This window comes from Pantherophis guttatus, chromosome 3 (assembly GCF_059756535.1).
Source record: "Pantherophis guttatus breed Tessera chromosome 3, ASM5975653v1, whole genome shotgun sequence".
Classification (NCBI taxonomy): Eukaryota; Metazoa; Chordata; class Lepidosauria; order Squamata; family Colubridae; genus Pantherophis; species Pantherophis guttatus.
In genome coordinates this window covers 37,423,359-37,439,358 of record NC_142065.1, presented here as the reverse complement: position 1 = coordinate 37,439,358, position 16,000 = coordinate 37,423,359, and the positions used below count along the sequence as shown (strand labels likewise).

General features: G+C 41.8%; 1 protein-coding gene across 1 annotated transcript; it reads left to right on the top strand.

The window, feature by feature from the left end:
* The first annotated feature begins 653 nt into the window (after positions 1–653).
* Positions 654–15,718, top strand: RNPEP (arginyl aminopeptidase). Its single transcript, XM_034414202.3, has 11 exons — positions 654–1,193; positions 6,029–6,169; positions 7,184–7,332; positions 8,155–8,271; positions 9,032–9,267; positions 9,916–10,029; positions 10,937–11,049; positions 12,122–12,230; positions 14,063–14,287; positions 14,738–14,880; positions 15,189–15,718. The coding sequence occupies exons 1-11, from the start codon at positions 801–803 to the stop codon at positions 15,351–15,353; spliced, it is 1,905 nt and encodes a 634-aa protein (XP_034270093.2). The 5' UTR covers positions 654–800; the 3' UTR covers positions 15,354–15,718.
* Positions 15,719–16,000: the final 282 nt, after the last annotated feature.

The following is a 16,000-nucleotide window of genomic DNA, read 5'->3' as shown; positions in this document are numbered from 1 at the left end:
AAGAGCACTGGCAATCAGGATCAAGGTGTCAGCTGCCTTTTTCAGTTAGTGAAGATGTTGCACAGCAAAGTCTAAGAGTTTAAGAGAGAGAGCACTTGAACCCCAGAGAAGGGTTAGTGCCAAGGGCTCTCTTGTACAGTAGTTGATTGATGTCGGGGGAAGGGGGGGTTTGTATTGCTTTCTATTTGTTATACTGGGTTTTTATCTTTCTTCGATAAAGAACCAAGGTGGCATAGTGGTTAGAGTGCAGTACTGCAGGCTACTTCAGCTGACTGCTAGCTGCAGTTTGGCAGTTCAAATCTCACTGGGTCAAGGTTGACTCAGCCTTCCATCCTTCCGAGGTGGGTAAAATGAGGACCCATATTAGAGGAGGGCTGTAAAAGCACTATGAAGTGGTATATAAGTCTAAGTGCTATTGCTATTAGCCATCCGGAGTCACTGAAAGTGAGCAGAGCAGCCATATAAATTTTCATTCATTCATCCATTCATCTATCCATCCATCCATCCATCCATCCATCCATCCATCCATCCATAAACAAACAAACAAACAAGCAAACAAACAAATCCAGCTATCTCTGCTATTGCCACTTAAAAGTCGGAATATCCCAGAATTAGAAAACATTTTTTTTCTGTGCTTTTCTTTGTCCGCACAGCAACCTCCTCCACGCCTCGACACCCTCCTCTTGCTCCTCCTCGTGGGTTGAGCCTCCCAGCGTCTTGCCACTCCCCACCAACACGCCTCCACCACTACCGCCGCCGCCGCCTCCGCTGCTGCTACAGGCCTCCGGATTGTGCTCACCATGGCGGGCCGGGACGCAGCGACCGCTTGCAGCGCCGACTCCTTCCAGCTGCGGCATCTGCACTTATCCCTGCGCGTCGATTTCGAGCCGGCGGGTGCCGGGCATTTGCGAGGCTCGGTGAGGCTGGAGTTGACGTGCCTGCGGGATGGCGTGAGCGAGATCGTCTTGGACTCGCATCCCAGCGTGGAGGTGGAAAGCGCGGGTCTGGCACCGCCGAAGAGCCGCCGAGGGGAAGAAAAGGGCCAAGAGCCGGGAGCGCTGCGTCCCGTCTCTTTCCAGAACCGCCCGTTCGCTAGTTACGGCTCAGCTTTGCATGTCTCCCTGCCCGAACCTCTGACCTGCGGTGACGCGGTGGTGCTGGAGATCGCCTATCGGGCCGGAGGGGGTCCCGGGGTGAGTGGCTGGGGCGGACGGCGCGACTGGACAGGGGGTTGGCTTTCAGGAGCTTTCCGCCCGGTTCCTTCGCTTCTCGAGTGAGCGAGGCTCAATCTTGCCCTTTGACTCTTAATTACTCGCCCGTAGAGCTGCTGCATCATGGCTCCGTAATGGAAAAAAAAAGGCACTCTGCACATGCTCAGGAGTGCCGTCTTAAATTCCCAGTGAATAAGTGTTTTCAACTGACTAGGAAAACGGGAAGCTGCCGTGATTCTTAAGCTTAAATGGCCATCCTATCTTGCTATTATGAATTAATACGTGGCAATGCTTAGCTGAATTCAACTGGCCTTGAGTAAGCATGCTCAGACATGATTAGGCTGAGACACCACTAAGAAACCCCAGAATTGTAGACTAGAAGAGAGTCCAGAGTCCTCTTCGAAGGAGACAAAGTGAACAACTCTTGTCCTGCTGCCAAGAAAATAATAGGGGGGTGTCATCAGCTCAGTTCAAGGGAGACCATCACCTTTCCTGTAGTGTTGTCATCATGGTATTAACCCTGAGTGCCTTTCATCTTCTTAATATTTGCTTCTCATTATCCTGATCCTTGATGTGATTTCAGTTGTTTGCCAAAGAAGGGAGAGAGGCAGCACAAATCTTTTTTATCTCTGTGTGGATTATCATTATCAGCATGTTGTAAGGCCATCCCTTCCCTTGATCTGTTGCAGACCTCTCACCTGGAGGCTGTTCTAACTGTTATTCCCTTTCCTCTCTTGGACACACTGGCTGGGAATGATAGGAGATGTAGTCCAACCCATGGGGAGGAAGAGTGAACTAGACCTGCAGCAAAAACTGAGGCAGCCTTCCCCTTGTGTACTCTTATTTAACCTTTACCATTTTTGCTGGGAGCGAAATTAATCTTGGCACTTCTTGTCCTATTTAGGGAAAACTCCAAAGCCAAGATGAAAATGGCCCAGATTAGTGCAATTCCTCTAAATAAAGTGGGACTACAATACAGATGGGTTCAAAATTATGATATGTTGGCTGACTTATAACAATAGAATAACAGAGTTGGAAGGGACCTTGGAGGTCTTCTAGTCCAACCCCCTGCTTAGGCAGGAAACCCTACACCATCACTATACCACTTAATCTGTACTGACTGTGTTCCTTTAAAAATAAAGACACTTTTCCCAATCTGGTGTCCTCCAGTTATGATTAGACCAGCGCATCCCCAAACCTGAGTAAATTACCTAAAACTGGGTAAAAGTGGTTTTTCTTTGGGTAATGACAGGCAAAGCCACTACCCATTCACAAAAGGGACGTTTAAATTTATTTAAAGTGTTTTACTTATATTCGATAAAAAGGACTTTCTGATAAGCAGTGTTGGGTAATGAAGGAAAAAGTTTGGAGATCACTGATTTAGATTACAGTTTCTGGAATTACCAGTCAGGAAGCCTTTGGAAATTTCTGTAAAGCAAAATCCCAGCGCATAGCTGCTGTGGGAGATTGAAACCTGGCCATTATGATATATTTATATGATGATAAAAGCATTTATGGCATAATCCCCAAATACCATTAATCAGGGATAATGGGTAGTGTGATCTAATGACTGCTGGGGATTTGGGATTGGAAGAGATTTGTGTTAAGGACGGTTTGCAGAAAAAAGATCCAATAGAAAGGCTTCCTTGTAAAGGTTGATACTGTATGTTCCCTAAACAGAATATTTTATTTCCCTAAAATTGATTGCTTCATGATGGTGTATGTGTGAACAAATTGGCATCCATATCTCTACACATGATGCAATTCATGTGGAATTGACTCCCATTAAGGAGATTTGTGCTATCTAGCTTTACACAATGCATAATTAAACTTTGGAATTTGCTGCCTTGAGATGTGCTATCAGTTTGGCTGACTTTGAAAAAGGATGAACAAATTCATGGAAGTCATTGGGATCAGTGGCTGTTAGCCTTGATGTTAGTATGACTGTGCCCAAAGGCTGTCTACTGGAAAACTTTTTTAAAAAAATTTGATTTATATGCCGCCCTTCTCCGGAGACTCAGGGCGGCTTACAATGCGTTAAGCAATAGCCTTCATCCTTTTGTATATTTATACAAAGTCAGTTTATTGCCCCCACAAACTGGGTCCTCAATTTGCCTACCTTAGAAAGGATGGAAGGCTGAGTCAACCTTGAGCCTGGGGAGATTCGAACTTGCAGTAATTGCAGGCAGCTGAATGTTAATAACAGGCTATTAGTCTGCTGCGCCACCAGACTCCAAAAAATTTGGGCTTGCTTGTGTAGCTGGTTGGCCATTGTGAGAACAGACTGCTAGACTATAGGTCAGTGGTGGTTAACCTTTTCCGGACTGAGTGCCCAAAGTGCGGCCGGACCCCCAAAATGCAATGCGCACATGGGCCCTGCGCATGTGCCCCACCCCCCACACATGCACACCTGGCCCCCCGCATACTCCCCAACCCTCACACATGCACGGGAGAGACCCAATGACCAGCTGGCCAGTGGGAGGCCCGTGCACAAGCGCAGCGGAGCTGAACTGGGGCGACAGCTCACGTGCCCACAGAGAGGGCGCTGCGTGCCATCTGTGGCACACGTGCCATAGGTTCGCCATCACAGCAATAGGTTGTCCTTGAGTAATGACCATTCATTCATTGACTATTCAAAGTTACAGTGGTGCTGAACAAAGGGACTTGCAACTGGTCCTTGAAGTTCCAGCCGTTGCTGAACAAAATTCAAGCCCTTGGCAATCAGGTTGCACTTACTGATCAGTTTGCTTGCAGCATCCCATAGTCATGTAATTACTATTTGCAACCTTACCTGTGAGCTTCCCACAAATAAAATCAATGGGGAAGCCAGCAGGAAAGATCCCAAGTCACTCGGATAAGTTTCCCCTATCCCTGGCTGTCCCAAAGGTGCTTTTTTCAAAAGGCAACAGGACTTCCTTGGGTTTGTCTTTGAAAACGTTTCTCATCCAAGAAGCTTCTTCAGCTCTTAGCATCTTTGAGACAACCATGGCCTGGATGATTAAGAATCTCTATAGATCCCTGGTCTTTCTTTCCTCACACGCACCATGTTCTCCTTCTCCCTCCTTCACTCACATCTGCCCCAAGCCCTCTTTCCCCAGTGTCCCCGTGCTCACATACATGCACACATCCTGAGTGCTGTTTCCCAGGTCTTACTGATCTTGCATCAGACCACATTCCACACACACCCACATCTTCTAACTCATGCAGGGCCTGTGCCAGGCCTCCTAGGGTCTCCCACATGCCCTGGTGGCATCTCACACTCTTTATCTGGGGATTCCTGCTTAATGACTCTGTGTGCACTTACTATGAAACAACCAAAACCGCTTGGATTGCTGTCGCTAAGGATTGTGCTCATATCACATCATGTTTTATGACCACATCACTTATAACAGGCAATTCTGGTCCCAATTGCAGCCTTAACTCAAAAACTGTTTAAACATGGACCAGGGGTCTGATCTAACAAGACACTGCTTCTGTTCTTATGTCTTCTCCCACCCCAATCACTGTATTTATACTTTATTTGGTAATTTGGCACGCAGATACCTTAATGTTACTAGAATTAAGAAAAAAACATAGATTTTTTTGGACAAAGCTCATATTGATAAATGTTTCATTTTAAAAAAAAATCAGTTACAGCTGCATTACATATTTACTCATCTGTAAGATAGGGAAAAAAAATCTTTTCCGTAACCTTTTTTAAACCTGACACCTCCAACATTTGCAATATTGATTTGCATTAATATGCTTTGTGAAAATAAATTGAGAACCATGTGAGCCCAGATGATTAATTCTGTTAGAAATAGTTCACAGCAACAGTTCTGGAAAGCTGAAGATTTGGATTGCATAGCTAAAAGATTTGGGTATTTAAAGAATCCTTATTTCCAAATCCAGAGCCTGAATAATTTTAATTTTCATTTACTTCTGTGTTTGTAAATATCTCTGTCCATCATCTATCTGTCTGTCTGTCTGTCTGTCTGTCTGTCTGTCTGTCTGTCTGTCTGTCTGTCTGTCTGTCTATCTATCTATCTCCATCCATCCATCCATCCATCCATCCATCTTCTATCAATCTATCAATCTGTATCATATTTATAAGCCACCCATCTCACAGATATTGGGCAGCATTCAATAAAGCCATTAAAACAATCACAAAAATATTCTAAAATTAAAACAAATATTATTTTTAAAAACTTCAAAAGGGTAGGAAGAGCATTGATGTTACAATTTACTCATCTCATTAAATCCCCATTTCTGGGGGACGCCCAAGCCTGTTGGCAATCAGATTTTAAGGGACTTCTCAAAGGACATCAAGAAGAGGTCCAGTCTCACAAGGCAGGTGCCACAGCAGTAAAAGGCCCGTCTCTTGGGTCCTACCTTAATAGATGGACATGGAACATGTGTCTTCTGCTAGCCTGACAGGATGGACAGAAGGAATCAGCAAGGGGAAATCCCTCAAATAATTCTCAGCTCACACTGGCATCAGGTGGAGAGTGATATTAAAATGATCCTTGCTTTGGCAAAGAGGTGGCTGTGTCTAATGAAGACTTGTTAGTTCTTTGGGAAGGTTGGTAGGAATCAGAGTAGCATCAAGAGAGCCTAACAGTTTCATCCTGTGCCCACTTTTATTGATTTTCTGTTTGGATTCTCATCAACCTGCGCAGAAGATAAGGCTGGGTTTGTTTTTTTTTACACCTCTGGCTTTTGTGTGCTCAACCAGTCCCTCTTTCCAGAATTTTTCTCCAGTTTCTAAGAAAGCAGATGCTGCTTATGTTCAGAGATTCTCATTGTTTATGGAAATCTTGTTTTTTATTTCCTGACAGGTATATTGGCTTATGCCGGAGCAGACTGCAGGGAAACAGAAGCCCTACATGTACACTCAAGGCCAAGCTGTTCTGAATAGATCTGTTTTCCCCTGCTTTGACACTCCTGCAGTTAAAAGTTCATATTCAGCTATTATAAAGGTAAGAAGCTCCCCAGCTGTATAAGAGAAGAGCATGCTTAAACCCCATAGTTCAGTGTGTTTAAAACCTAGAATTCATTACGGGAGAGATTATTATATACATATTTTAAATGCTGTCTCTCATTTGTTTGCCTCAGGGCTTTCAAAGCCTGAGGCCATGCATCATATTAATCTGTTTCATCTTGTTTGCTTTGAATATGCCCCAATAGCTGGGAGACATAAGGCAAAACCAAGCTAACGAGACTGGAACAATGATTGTTTTTCAAAGCTATATTTTCTACTATGTATCTCCCGTGGTATAGACCAGGCCTGTCAAACTGGCGGCCCATGGGCATCACACGCAGGCCACACCCACCCTGGCTCTGCAAAGGTAAAAAACATTTCGATACATCATGTGACATGATTGAGTTTGACAGCCGTGTCATAGACCATAAATAATATTAATTTTGCTTTCAAAACCTGGTGTGAACTCACTGCCGCAGTTATCACTTTTCTTTTGCATAACTGTTGCTTCTTGAACCTTCCATTGCAAAAAGAGGACTTTCCAAAAAGAGGACTTTTGATTTTGAGAGGTTGGGGGGGGGGGTGACTGCTGGATGCTAGCTCCTGTGCTTTGTACCAAAGGTGGAATTCATTTACCTTACCTACCAGTTCGCAAATACTGCACATGTGCAGTAGTCGCGCATTATGTCTGGGCGGGTGGGCGGAGCCTCCCGCAGTCACCGCTACTGGTTCACGCGATCCGGACAGAACCAGCTGAATCCCACCACTGCTTTGTACACATTGCTATGTATCCTGACCTCTGCACAATGGCATTTTACTTGTGTGGACATCCTGAATAGCATTTGCATATTCTGTCCTTTTGTGGCAAAAAATCATCACTCTTTCCTTTCTAGAAGAAAATGAAAGAGGTTAATCCTTCTTCCCAAAGCAAGACTAGCCAGTTTTTCCCAAAGCAAAAATCCTTCTTCCCAAAGCTAGACTACCCAGTTTTTCTTTTTTTCCCTTTTTCTAGGTCCCTGAAGGCTTCACTGCTGTGATGAGTGCAGTTACCAGGGAGAAGCAGAAGGGGAACACTTTCCTCTTTGAGATGCCTCATCCTATCCCTTCTTATTTGGTGGCCCTGGTCGTTGGGGACATTGTCTCAGCAGAAGTGGGACCAAGGTAAAAGGCTGCTGCAAACATACCTGTTATCTTAATCCAAGAGGATAATCGAGGTCACTCTTTTCTCCAGTTGAATCCCAGGAAAGAAACTGCAATCCAGCTTTCCTGGAGACCGGTGGATAGTTGAGCAAATGCTGTTCTTGTGATCAGGTGGGAGTAGTGGAGCAGAGGGAGAAGCCCTTATACCCACCCACCCCCCACCCCCATTGGCCTTGTGTCTCAAAGTGGCTTCTTATTCCACTCCTCTCTAACAGATTTGGATAGCCCTTCAGATTCGATTCTGAATAGATGCTGCAAAGCTTTCAGAGGCACAAATGCAGCTCCTGAGTGCAGCTGTTTAAAGCATTTAAACATTCACACATTTTCCCCAGGACCATGTGGCAACAGCAATATAATCTTGCTCTTCAGCATTATTCAGTACAAGCCTTTTTAACTGGGAGGAGGAAGAGTGCATGTGCTCGCAAATTGAGATTTGCATCAGGCCCTAAATATGATCAGCCGACACTTAAGAAGAATTAATAATTGTTTTCTGTTTCCAAACTAAAAGCCGTGTTGCACTTTGCCCATTTCTGCCTGACCCTGAAATTTTGGACACATTTTACATTTAGTTGTATTTTTTATATTGACTCTGTGTGGGAACTGATTAAAAATGGGACTGTTTCCTGCTAGAATGGCTCCATTGCTTCTTGTCTGATACAGAATATACTCCACTGGCATCCAAGGGTACACAACAGTGTGTTTTGTGCCTCCCTGTTTACAGGGTTAGGGATATTCTCATCCCTCTTAGGCTGATCTCCCTGCCATTTTTGCTTTTCCCCCCAGGAGTCACGTCTGGGCTGAGCCCTGCCTGATTGAGGCTGCTAAGAAAGAGTATGACGGTGTGATTGAAGAATTTCTTACCACTGGAGAGAAGATTTTTGGACCATACGTATGGGAAAGGTACCCTTTCATTACTGAACCTGTTTCAAAAAAAGAAAATATTCCCAGGAAAACATCCATCTTCCCAAGGAGAAGCACAGACAGAGATATGTCTGTTTTTCACCAAAAAAGGAAGGGGACACAACTGGGGCTCTTTGCATCCTCAAGTCGGTGTTGGGGCAGCTCCTTAAAACAGTGCTTCCCACCCATTGGCACTTGAAGAGGTGTGAAGAATAGATGAATCTGGGAAAGAGCCATGCCTTGTATGTCCATCTCTTGAATCAAGCTTCTTGTTTCATCTGTCAGCTGCTTTTCAAGGGGGAAAAAAAGCTTTGCATCACTCAGAGATGCTCACATAGCACTCAGTTGTAGCATAGTTCGCCGAAAAGTTAAGTTTTGTTTAATAAGTTTAGGTATTGTCAATATCTTTTTTTGCCTTTGACTCTGAAAAGCTGCACAGTTCTACCTCAATATAAATCTCTGGTCCAAAATGCTCAGTGCAACAACATTGGGTAAATACCCAGAGAGAGTACTAGGAGAAGAATTTTAAAAAGGCAGCAGAGTCATTTCTCATTTAAGAGACTGGGACTGGTGCAACCATCAGAAGCTTAGCAAAGTGAAATGCCTGAGAAGCCTAGTATACATTTACTTCGAATTTGGATTCTGCTAACTGAAATCAGCAGGTCCAGGATAACCTCAACCTTGCAATGTTGTATATAAGAACATATCAGAATATTATTCTCCTGACTAATGCTTTTTTTTTTTTTTTTGCTTTTGATAGATACGATGTCCTATTTATGCCTCCCTCATTCCCATTTGGGGGAATGGAAAACCCCTGTATCACCTTTGTGACCCCCTGTCTTTTGGCTGGCGATCGTTCCCTGGCAGATGTGATCATCCATGAAATCTCACATAGTTGGTTTGGAAATCTGGTCACTAATGCCCATTGGGGGGAATTCTGGCTGAACGAGGGTTTCACCATGTATGCCCAAAGGAGGATTTCTGCAGCACTCTATGGTGAGTGGTCGATAATCAATGTCCAGGGTGGTGGGTATAGTTTGACCTTCTCCATCCTGGCAACTTCCAAGTATGTTTGGCTGGGAGCTCCCAGAGTATCTAAATTCTGTTTTGCATTAAATAGAAGGAGTGTTACCAAGCTGCATCTAAGTAATTCAACTGCCTAAAAAAACCAGTGGTGGGATAGAGCCAGTTCGCACCACTTCGGAAGAACTGGTTGTTAACTTTCTGAGCAGTTTGGCAAACTGGTTGTTGGAAGAAATCATTAGGGCAGAGAACCGGTTGTTAAATTACTTGAATCCCACCACTGAAAAGAACGATGCTGTATACCTCTTAAATGTACCCAATGGACTTTTAGATATCTATCTTGAGAACTGGCAACCTGAATTATATTATGGTTCAATATATTCCCCTATTGAGAGAAGGGGGTTTAGGGCTTTTGTTTTTAATTGCATTTTCAATAGAATTTGCCTTGCCTGGCAAAGTTGCACCAGTGCATTCTCTTGTCCCTGTGGCTGCTCTCCTAATGACCATACAGCTTGACAGTTGATTCCAGAGCACTAAAGTGGCAGTTTTGGTTTAATTGGCTTGGCAGTTGCCAGAGGCTTCATAACCTAAGTTGTTCCTGTTGGTTTCCCCTAAAATCAGGTGCTGCTTATACTTCCTTGGAAGCTGCTACTGGGAGAGCTTTGCTTCGTCAGCACATGGACAATGTTGGGGAAGAGCATCCTCTCAACAAGCTCAGGGTGCAAATCGAACCAGGTCTGTATTGATCTAAAGCAGTGTTTAGATCTAGGCAACTTTGATATGTGTGGCAATCTAGGCAAACTAGGCAACTTTAATATGTGTGGACTACAACACCCACAACTCCCAGAAGTCATAGCTTCCATAGTTAACTCTGGATTGTAGGCCTTTGTGACTTATCCTTTTAGCAGGTAGCCAACCCTTTGTCTCTTAACCATCTCTCTCAGGGGTGAAATGTAAAATCTGTTACTACTGGTTCTGTGGGTGTGGTTTGGTGGGGGTAGTGGTAATGTAACTGAGTGGGCATGGCCAACCTTTTTTCTTTTTTTTTTAACTTTTCCAAGCATTTTTTCTAATGCTTTGAAAAGCCTCTCTGCCGATCGGGGACTCAGCTGGGATGGTCAGAGAGGCTTTTTTAAAAATGCCTCTCTGCAGATTAGGGAATTCAGCTGGGATCGTCAGAGACTTTTCAAAGCATTTTTTTTACCACCTCTTTGACCAAGAGGTTGCAGAAAAAAATGTTTTGAAAAGCCTCTGATGATCCTAGCTGAGCCACACCATCATCAGAGGCTTTTTTTTTTACTTTTAAAAGCATTTTTTCATCGGAAGAGTTTGTAGAAAAAATGCTTTTAAAAGTAAAAAAAAAAAAAAGCCTCTGATGATCGTGTGGTTCAGCTGGGCATGGTGGGTGGGGGTGGGGGCAGGGATTTTTGTTACCGGTTCTCCGAACCACCCACTGAATCGGGCGATCCGGTCCGAACCGGGAGCATTTCACCCCTGATCTCTCTCTCAAGAGGATCAGTTATGGGAATATTAATTGAGAGATAATTCTTAAGTATTTGCCATGCTGAATTCTATATTTGATTATTTCACTAACAAGATGATTGGTTTTGCTATTTTCAGCTTGTATATTTGTTCCTTTCAGGTGTTGATCCTGAAGATACATATAATGAAACTCCTTATGAAAAGGGCTACTGTTTTGTCTCATACCTTGCCCATCTTGTGGGAGATCAACCTAAGTTTGATGCTTTTCTGCAGGTACTGTGTGTTAGCCTGAAATTTGTTTCTCCTTTGCAGATGTCTCAGTGTGTATTTTCAAAGTAAGCTGCTTTGTATTGTGTTTAGAAAGATGTATACAGTTCAGATCTTTGTATCTCACCATATATTCTGATTAGACTATTGTAGATCAGAACTGTTCTGATGAAAAATTTGCTAGAGATACATGATTATAGTGCCAGGAAAATGAAAGAAGTGTAAAAAATTATGCACGGTGGGGGGATTTTTTTTTAAAAAAAATTTGGCTTGACAATGAGCGGCCTGATTATTCTCCCCTATTGAAGGAGGGTAAAAGACATTGTTCACTATGAGATTTGCAGTCACCTCAATGGTTACCAATTTGATGGCTTTAAAAGGAAATTAGACAGATCCAAGTTCAATTTGCTTTTGGTGTCAGTTGCTGAGAAAAATAGGCAAGGAAGTGAGTGCTATAAGAATCATATACCGTGGTAGGAATTCCTTAAGCAGCTCTTTACAAACACACACAGGCATATTTGTGAAGAGAATGTCGGATCCAGCATATCTGTCTACGTTCATTTCTGACTGAACCAACAGCTTTTGGAGCATAGTTGCATCATGCCATTCAGTTAAATAACCATTCCCAAGCAAATCAGAGTTCATTTTGCTGTTATAATACAGCTTGGATTGAAACAAAGCTAAGATGCTAGGGGAGCAAGCTAAATTTTTTAAGATGCCTCTCCAGGAAAAGTCATTCTAGTCAGCTGCATAAATTACGCATAGGAAGTCTTCAGTGTTACCTGGTTTTAAGAAATGGCAAGCCAATAAAGTAAGCAAGTGTGTCTTCCAGATGACGTGGAAAGGTGGCTTTTCAAGTTTTGAAGGGTTTGGGAAATTGAAACGGTGATGGAGTTTCTTTTAAAGATATGTAGTTCTCAGATAAAAACCAAAGAGGTAAAAGTAAGCTGAACTTGAATTAGGCAGGGTAGTCTTATATGCAAAGAACGTTTGTGAGACATTGATAAAGAAGGGCTGAAAGCCCAGAGATGAACCAGAAGGTCTCAAAGTAATTCAGGCTAGTTTCTTTTTGTGGCAGGCGTATGTGAACCAGTTCAAATTTCAGAGCATCACAGCCGATGACGCCCTCAACTTCTACTTGAAATATTTCCCAGAATTGAAGAAGCGAGGGGTGGATACCATTCCAGGTCAGCAAAGACGTTATAGCTAAAAAAAAAATCATTCAGAATTGCCACAAGGCTTTGACTAGCAGAAATTTTTCAATTTTTCCTAATTCCAGGTAGCAATTCCTTCCAGAGTCCTCCAGACCATTTTGAACTCAATTAGCTTCATGTTTTCCTGCCTCCAGTTGCTAGAATAATTCAATTCTGCTGAGTTATTCTACTCTTTTGCCCTCTGCTCCCAATCTGGTTGTATTTTTATTGGAGATTGTGTGCTAGTTCCCATAAACTAAAAACAGCAAATGCATTCTTTAAAGGTTCTGCCTGACAACAGTTCAAGTCAAAATAAAGAAGTCAGTTGGACAATATCCTGCCTTGGTTCCTGGAAAAAGGCCTTCTGGCAATACTGCTGAACTCGGCAGCAGCTGTATAGTGAACATTCATAGAAAATGCTCTTATAATAAGTCAGACAGTTGCTCTCTGTCAGCAGCAATTCCAAGACTGGAGGGAGGAATAATTTGCAGACATGATGCATGAAGGATTATCCTCAGTTCTGCAAATTATGTGTATAGTTGCAGGTGCTCTGCTCCCACCATATATAGAAGGCTTGCAGTCCAGAACATTGTCATTGTGCCAAATGTTAAGTGTTTCTGATATCTGATAACAGGAACATTCTTAATCATACAAATATAGCTTTAGCCCTAAGAAGAGGTTAACAGATTGTTTTTAAAACTTTGTTCTTTCTTAATCACTTAGTTTCTCACAAATTATTTATTTGGTTTAAAACTTATGCAAAATTGGAAATTATGAGAATTGAAAACTTACACATTTGAGGAAGGCAGTTGAAGAGAACATCCTTAAGGAAATGTACACACTGCATACAAACAAAGTCCCGATGCCCATTTCTTTCTAAATTAAAATAGCCTGGGAGAACATGTTTAATTAGGGAGGAGAGGCTTTTAAGTGCCTATTAAATCTTCTCTTTTTCTGCTTCAAGTTTATCCCTGCATTAAAGCAATGCATAAGAAGGTGGTATCAACAAAATGGCACGTAGGGAATATATTCTACCAATCTGCATTACTTATTATCTAAGGAAAAATACACAAAATGCTGTTATTTATAAAAACACTGGCCATTGGCAATCTGCTAAACAATTTTGCTTGTAATGCCACCTTGAATGTTTCTTAAATAGAATGCACAGATTACGAATCTGTGTAATGAAGCATGCATCTTGCCCAAAGACAAGACATCAGGAAGCACATTTATTTAGGAATCTATCTTTAGTCTGTAGCAGACCACAGAAAATAGATTGGAATTTTAAAGCAACAAGGCATCAAGATGTTGTTAACAAGTCTAGACCAATATATGGCATGCCATTTATCCTTAAAAGAAGCCTAATCCTCAGGGGACAACTGATTCTTCTTCAGGATATGGTAATTTCAGTGTGAATCAAAATAAATTAATGTAAATGCATGTGAATATTTGAGTACATGAACTCCAGCTGTTGATGTGTTGCTTTGTTTGAAATTGGACCCAGTGTGTCTATTCTGTCATGACAGAGTATCCCAGAGGAACTAAAAGCCTGATATTGTGAGTTGCTTACTGGGACATCATGAATGTCCATAGGGTTTTTTGTTTGTTTGTTTTTTGTTTGTTTTTTGTGCTACTAAAAAATACATATCTCTTGGGCACAGATGGAATAAGAACTGGGATAATGTACTGTTGTGGTTCTGAAGAACTTCAGAAATTAAACAGTGTTGCTGAAACCTTTAGTAGCAATTTCATTACTGATATAGATTCCAATATCAATATCTAATAAGCAGATTTCCCCCCCCCCTTCCCCTTTCTTCCTGTGGCAGGTTTTGAATTTGACCGATGGCTGAATACACCTGGCTGGCCACCATACCTTCCTGACCTTTCACCTGGAGAGGAGTTGATGAAGCCAGCAGAGAAACTGGCAGAACTCTGGGCATCTCCTGACCACAATATGGAGGCAATTAGAGCACTAGATATCTCTGCATGGAAGACCTACCAGCTGGTTTATTTCCTAGATAATATCTTGAAGAAATCTCCTCTGCCAGATGGTAAGACACTTTCTGCTAAAATGAAGGATTCTATAAGGAAGCTTTATGGAAGCTCACATAATGGGGTGCTAGTGGGCGGTTCCAGGAACTAGATTGCCTGGGTATGATGGGCTTTTAGGCACAGAAAGATCTTGGAATTTGTCTTTCCTTTGACAGTGATTACAAAAATAAAAGAAATAGCATTCAAACGGGTAATCATGCTAGTTATTAGAAATACAAAAATCTTATGGCACTTCAAAAATCAGTAGAAGTACTTGAAAAAGCAGAAAGCATGTGTATATTGAGATGAAACAGGAATCCGGAGTGCTTAATAAGTAATAAGTAATCTGACATGTGCTATCAAATATGTATAAAAGGCAAGCACTGTGACTATTAAAAATAATTGAAAGAGCACCATGGTCATTTCTTTCCTGAGGAAAAAAATTAACTTGATTGTCCTTTCATATTAAGGGCATGTTGAGAAGATGAGTGTCTTGTATCCTAAGATCTCTAAAGCAAAGAATGCTGAGCTGCGTCTTCGCTGGTCCCAAATTGTCCTCAGAAATAATCACGAAGCAGGCTTTGATCAAGTGAAAGACTTTCTTCACAGCCAGGTTGGTGCTTGATGTTGTTGTATTTCCTAGAAACACAAAGTTGCTGTAGCTTTGTCAGAATCTTTTTTTTTTTTTCAGTTTCTATCTAGCAACAGATAACTGTCTTGTTATTATTAGAGTCCCAGTCTTGTCTATTTCTTAGATACAAAATCCTTGTTATCACCATCCAGCTGTCTTTCAGTATACTAAACACTGCTGTAACTGGAAAAGAAATGTGGCTCACCAGTATATCTTACAATAATTGTTACTTTCCTAAAAATTGCAGGATGCTATTAGCTTATCAATAAGTTACTCTGTTTTTATTCCAGGGAAAACAGAAGTACACCCTTCCCATCTACCGGGCCATGATGAGTGGCTCAGAAACAGCTCAAGCATTGGCCATGGAAGTATATTTGTCCACTGGTTCACAGCTCCATGTTAATGTTCAGAACTACGTTAAAAAGATCTTAGGTTTGAACACTGAAGAAAGCTAGGAAGAAAGACGCAAACACAAATCAGTTTGTATGAATGGCTGTGAGTGATCTGTGGGATTAAAGGGTAGAAGAAATAAAGGCTATTTTCAAAACTTTTGCTGGTATAGAGGACTGGTTTCAATCTGCTTTTGATTTAATGCTGGAAATTTCAGATTAAAGCTCCCCAAAGGTAATCTTTACTCGTGGGTAACCTGCTGGATAAAAGAACTTAGTTTTTTTCTTTGTAAACTTTGAAAATGTAAAAAATACAAATGTAAACATTACATTTCTAAGTAAATTAAAAGATAGTAGCAATGTGCTTATTTCAATTAAAAATAGCTATCATTTGATATTGGCTCTAATAAATTTTTATCTGTAATTTTTCACTTCTTTGAGTTGTGTGAGAATTCATTTATTTTGTAGCATTTGTACACTCCCTGATCATTCCTAGATTTTTTTTTCTTGTCTCTTGCTTCAAGTTTTAAGTTAACATACATTATTCCTTGCATCAGTTACACTGCTGTGCAGAGGAACATCTCTCACAAATATGAAGGAACTCTGAAGTTGGCAGGGTCACCTTGTTTTCTGGAGTCCTTACTTACTTATGCCCCTGGAAACAGCTAGTACTGGTCTCACTAATAAACTCTAAAACAGTCCTAGTTGGCTAT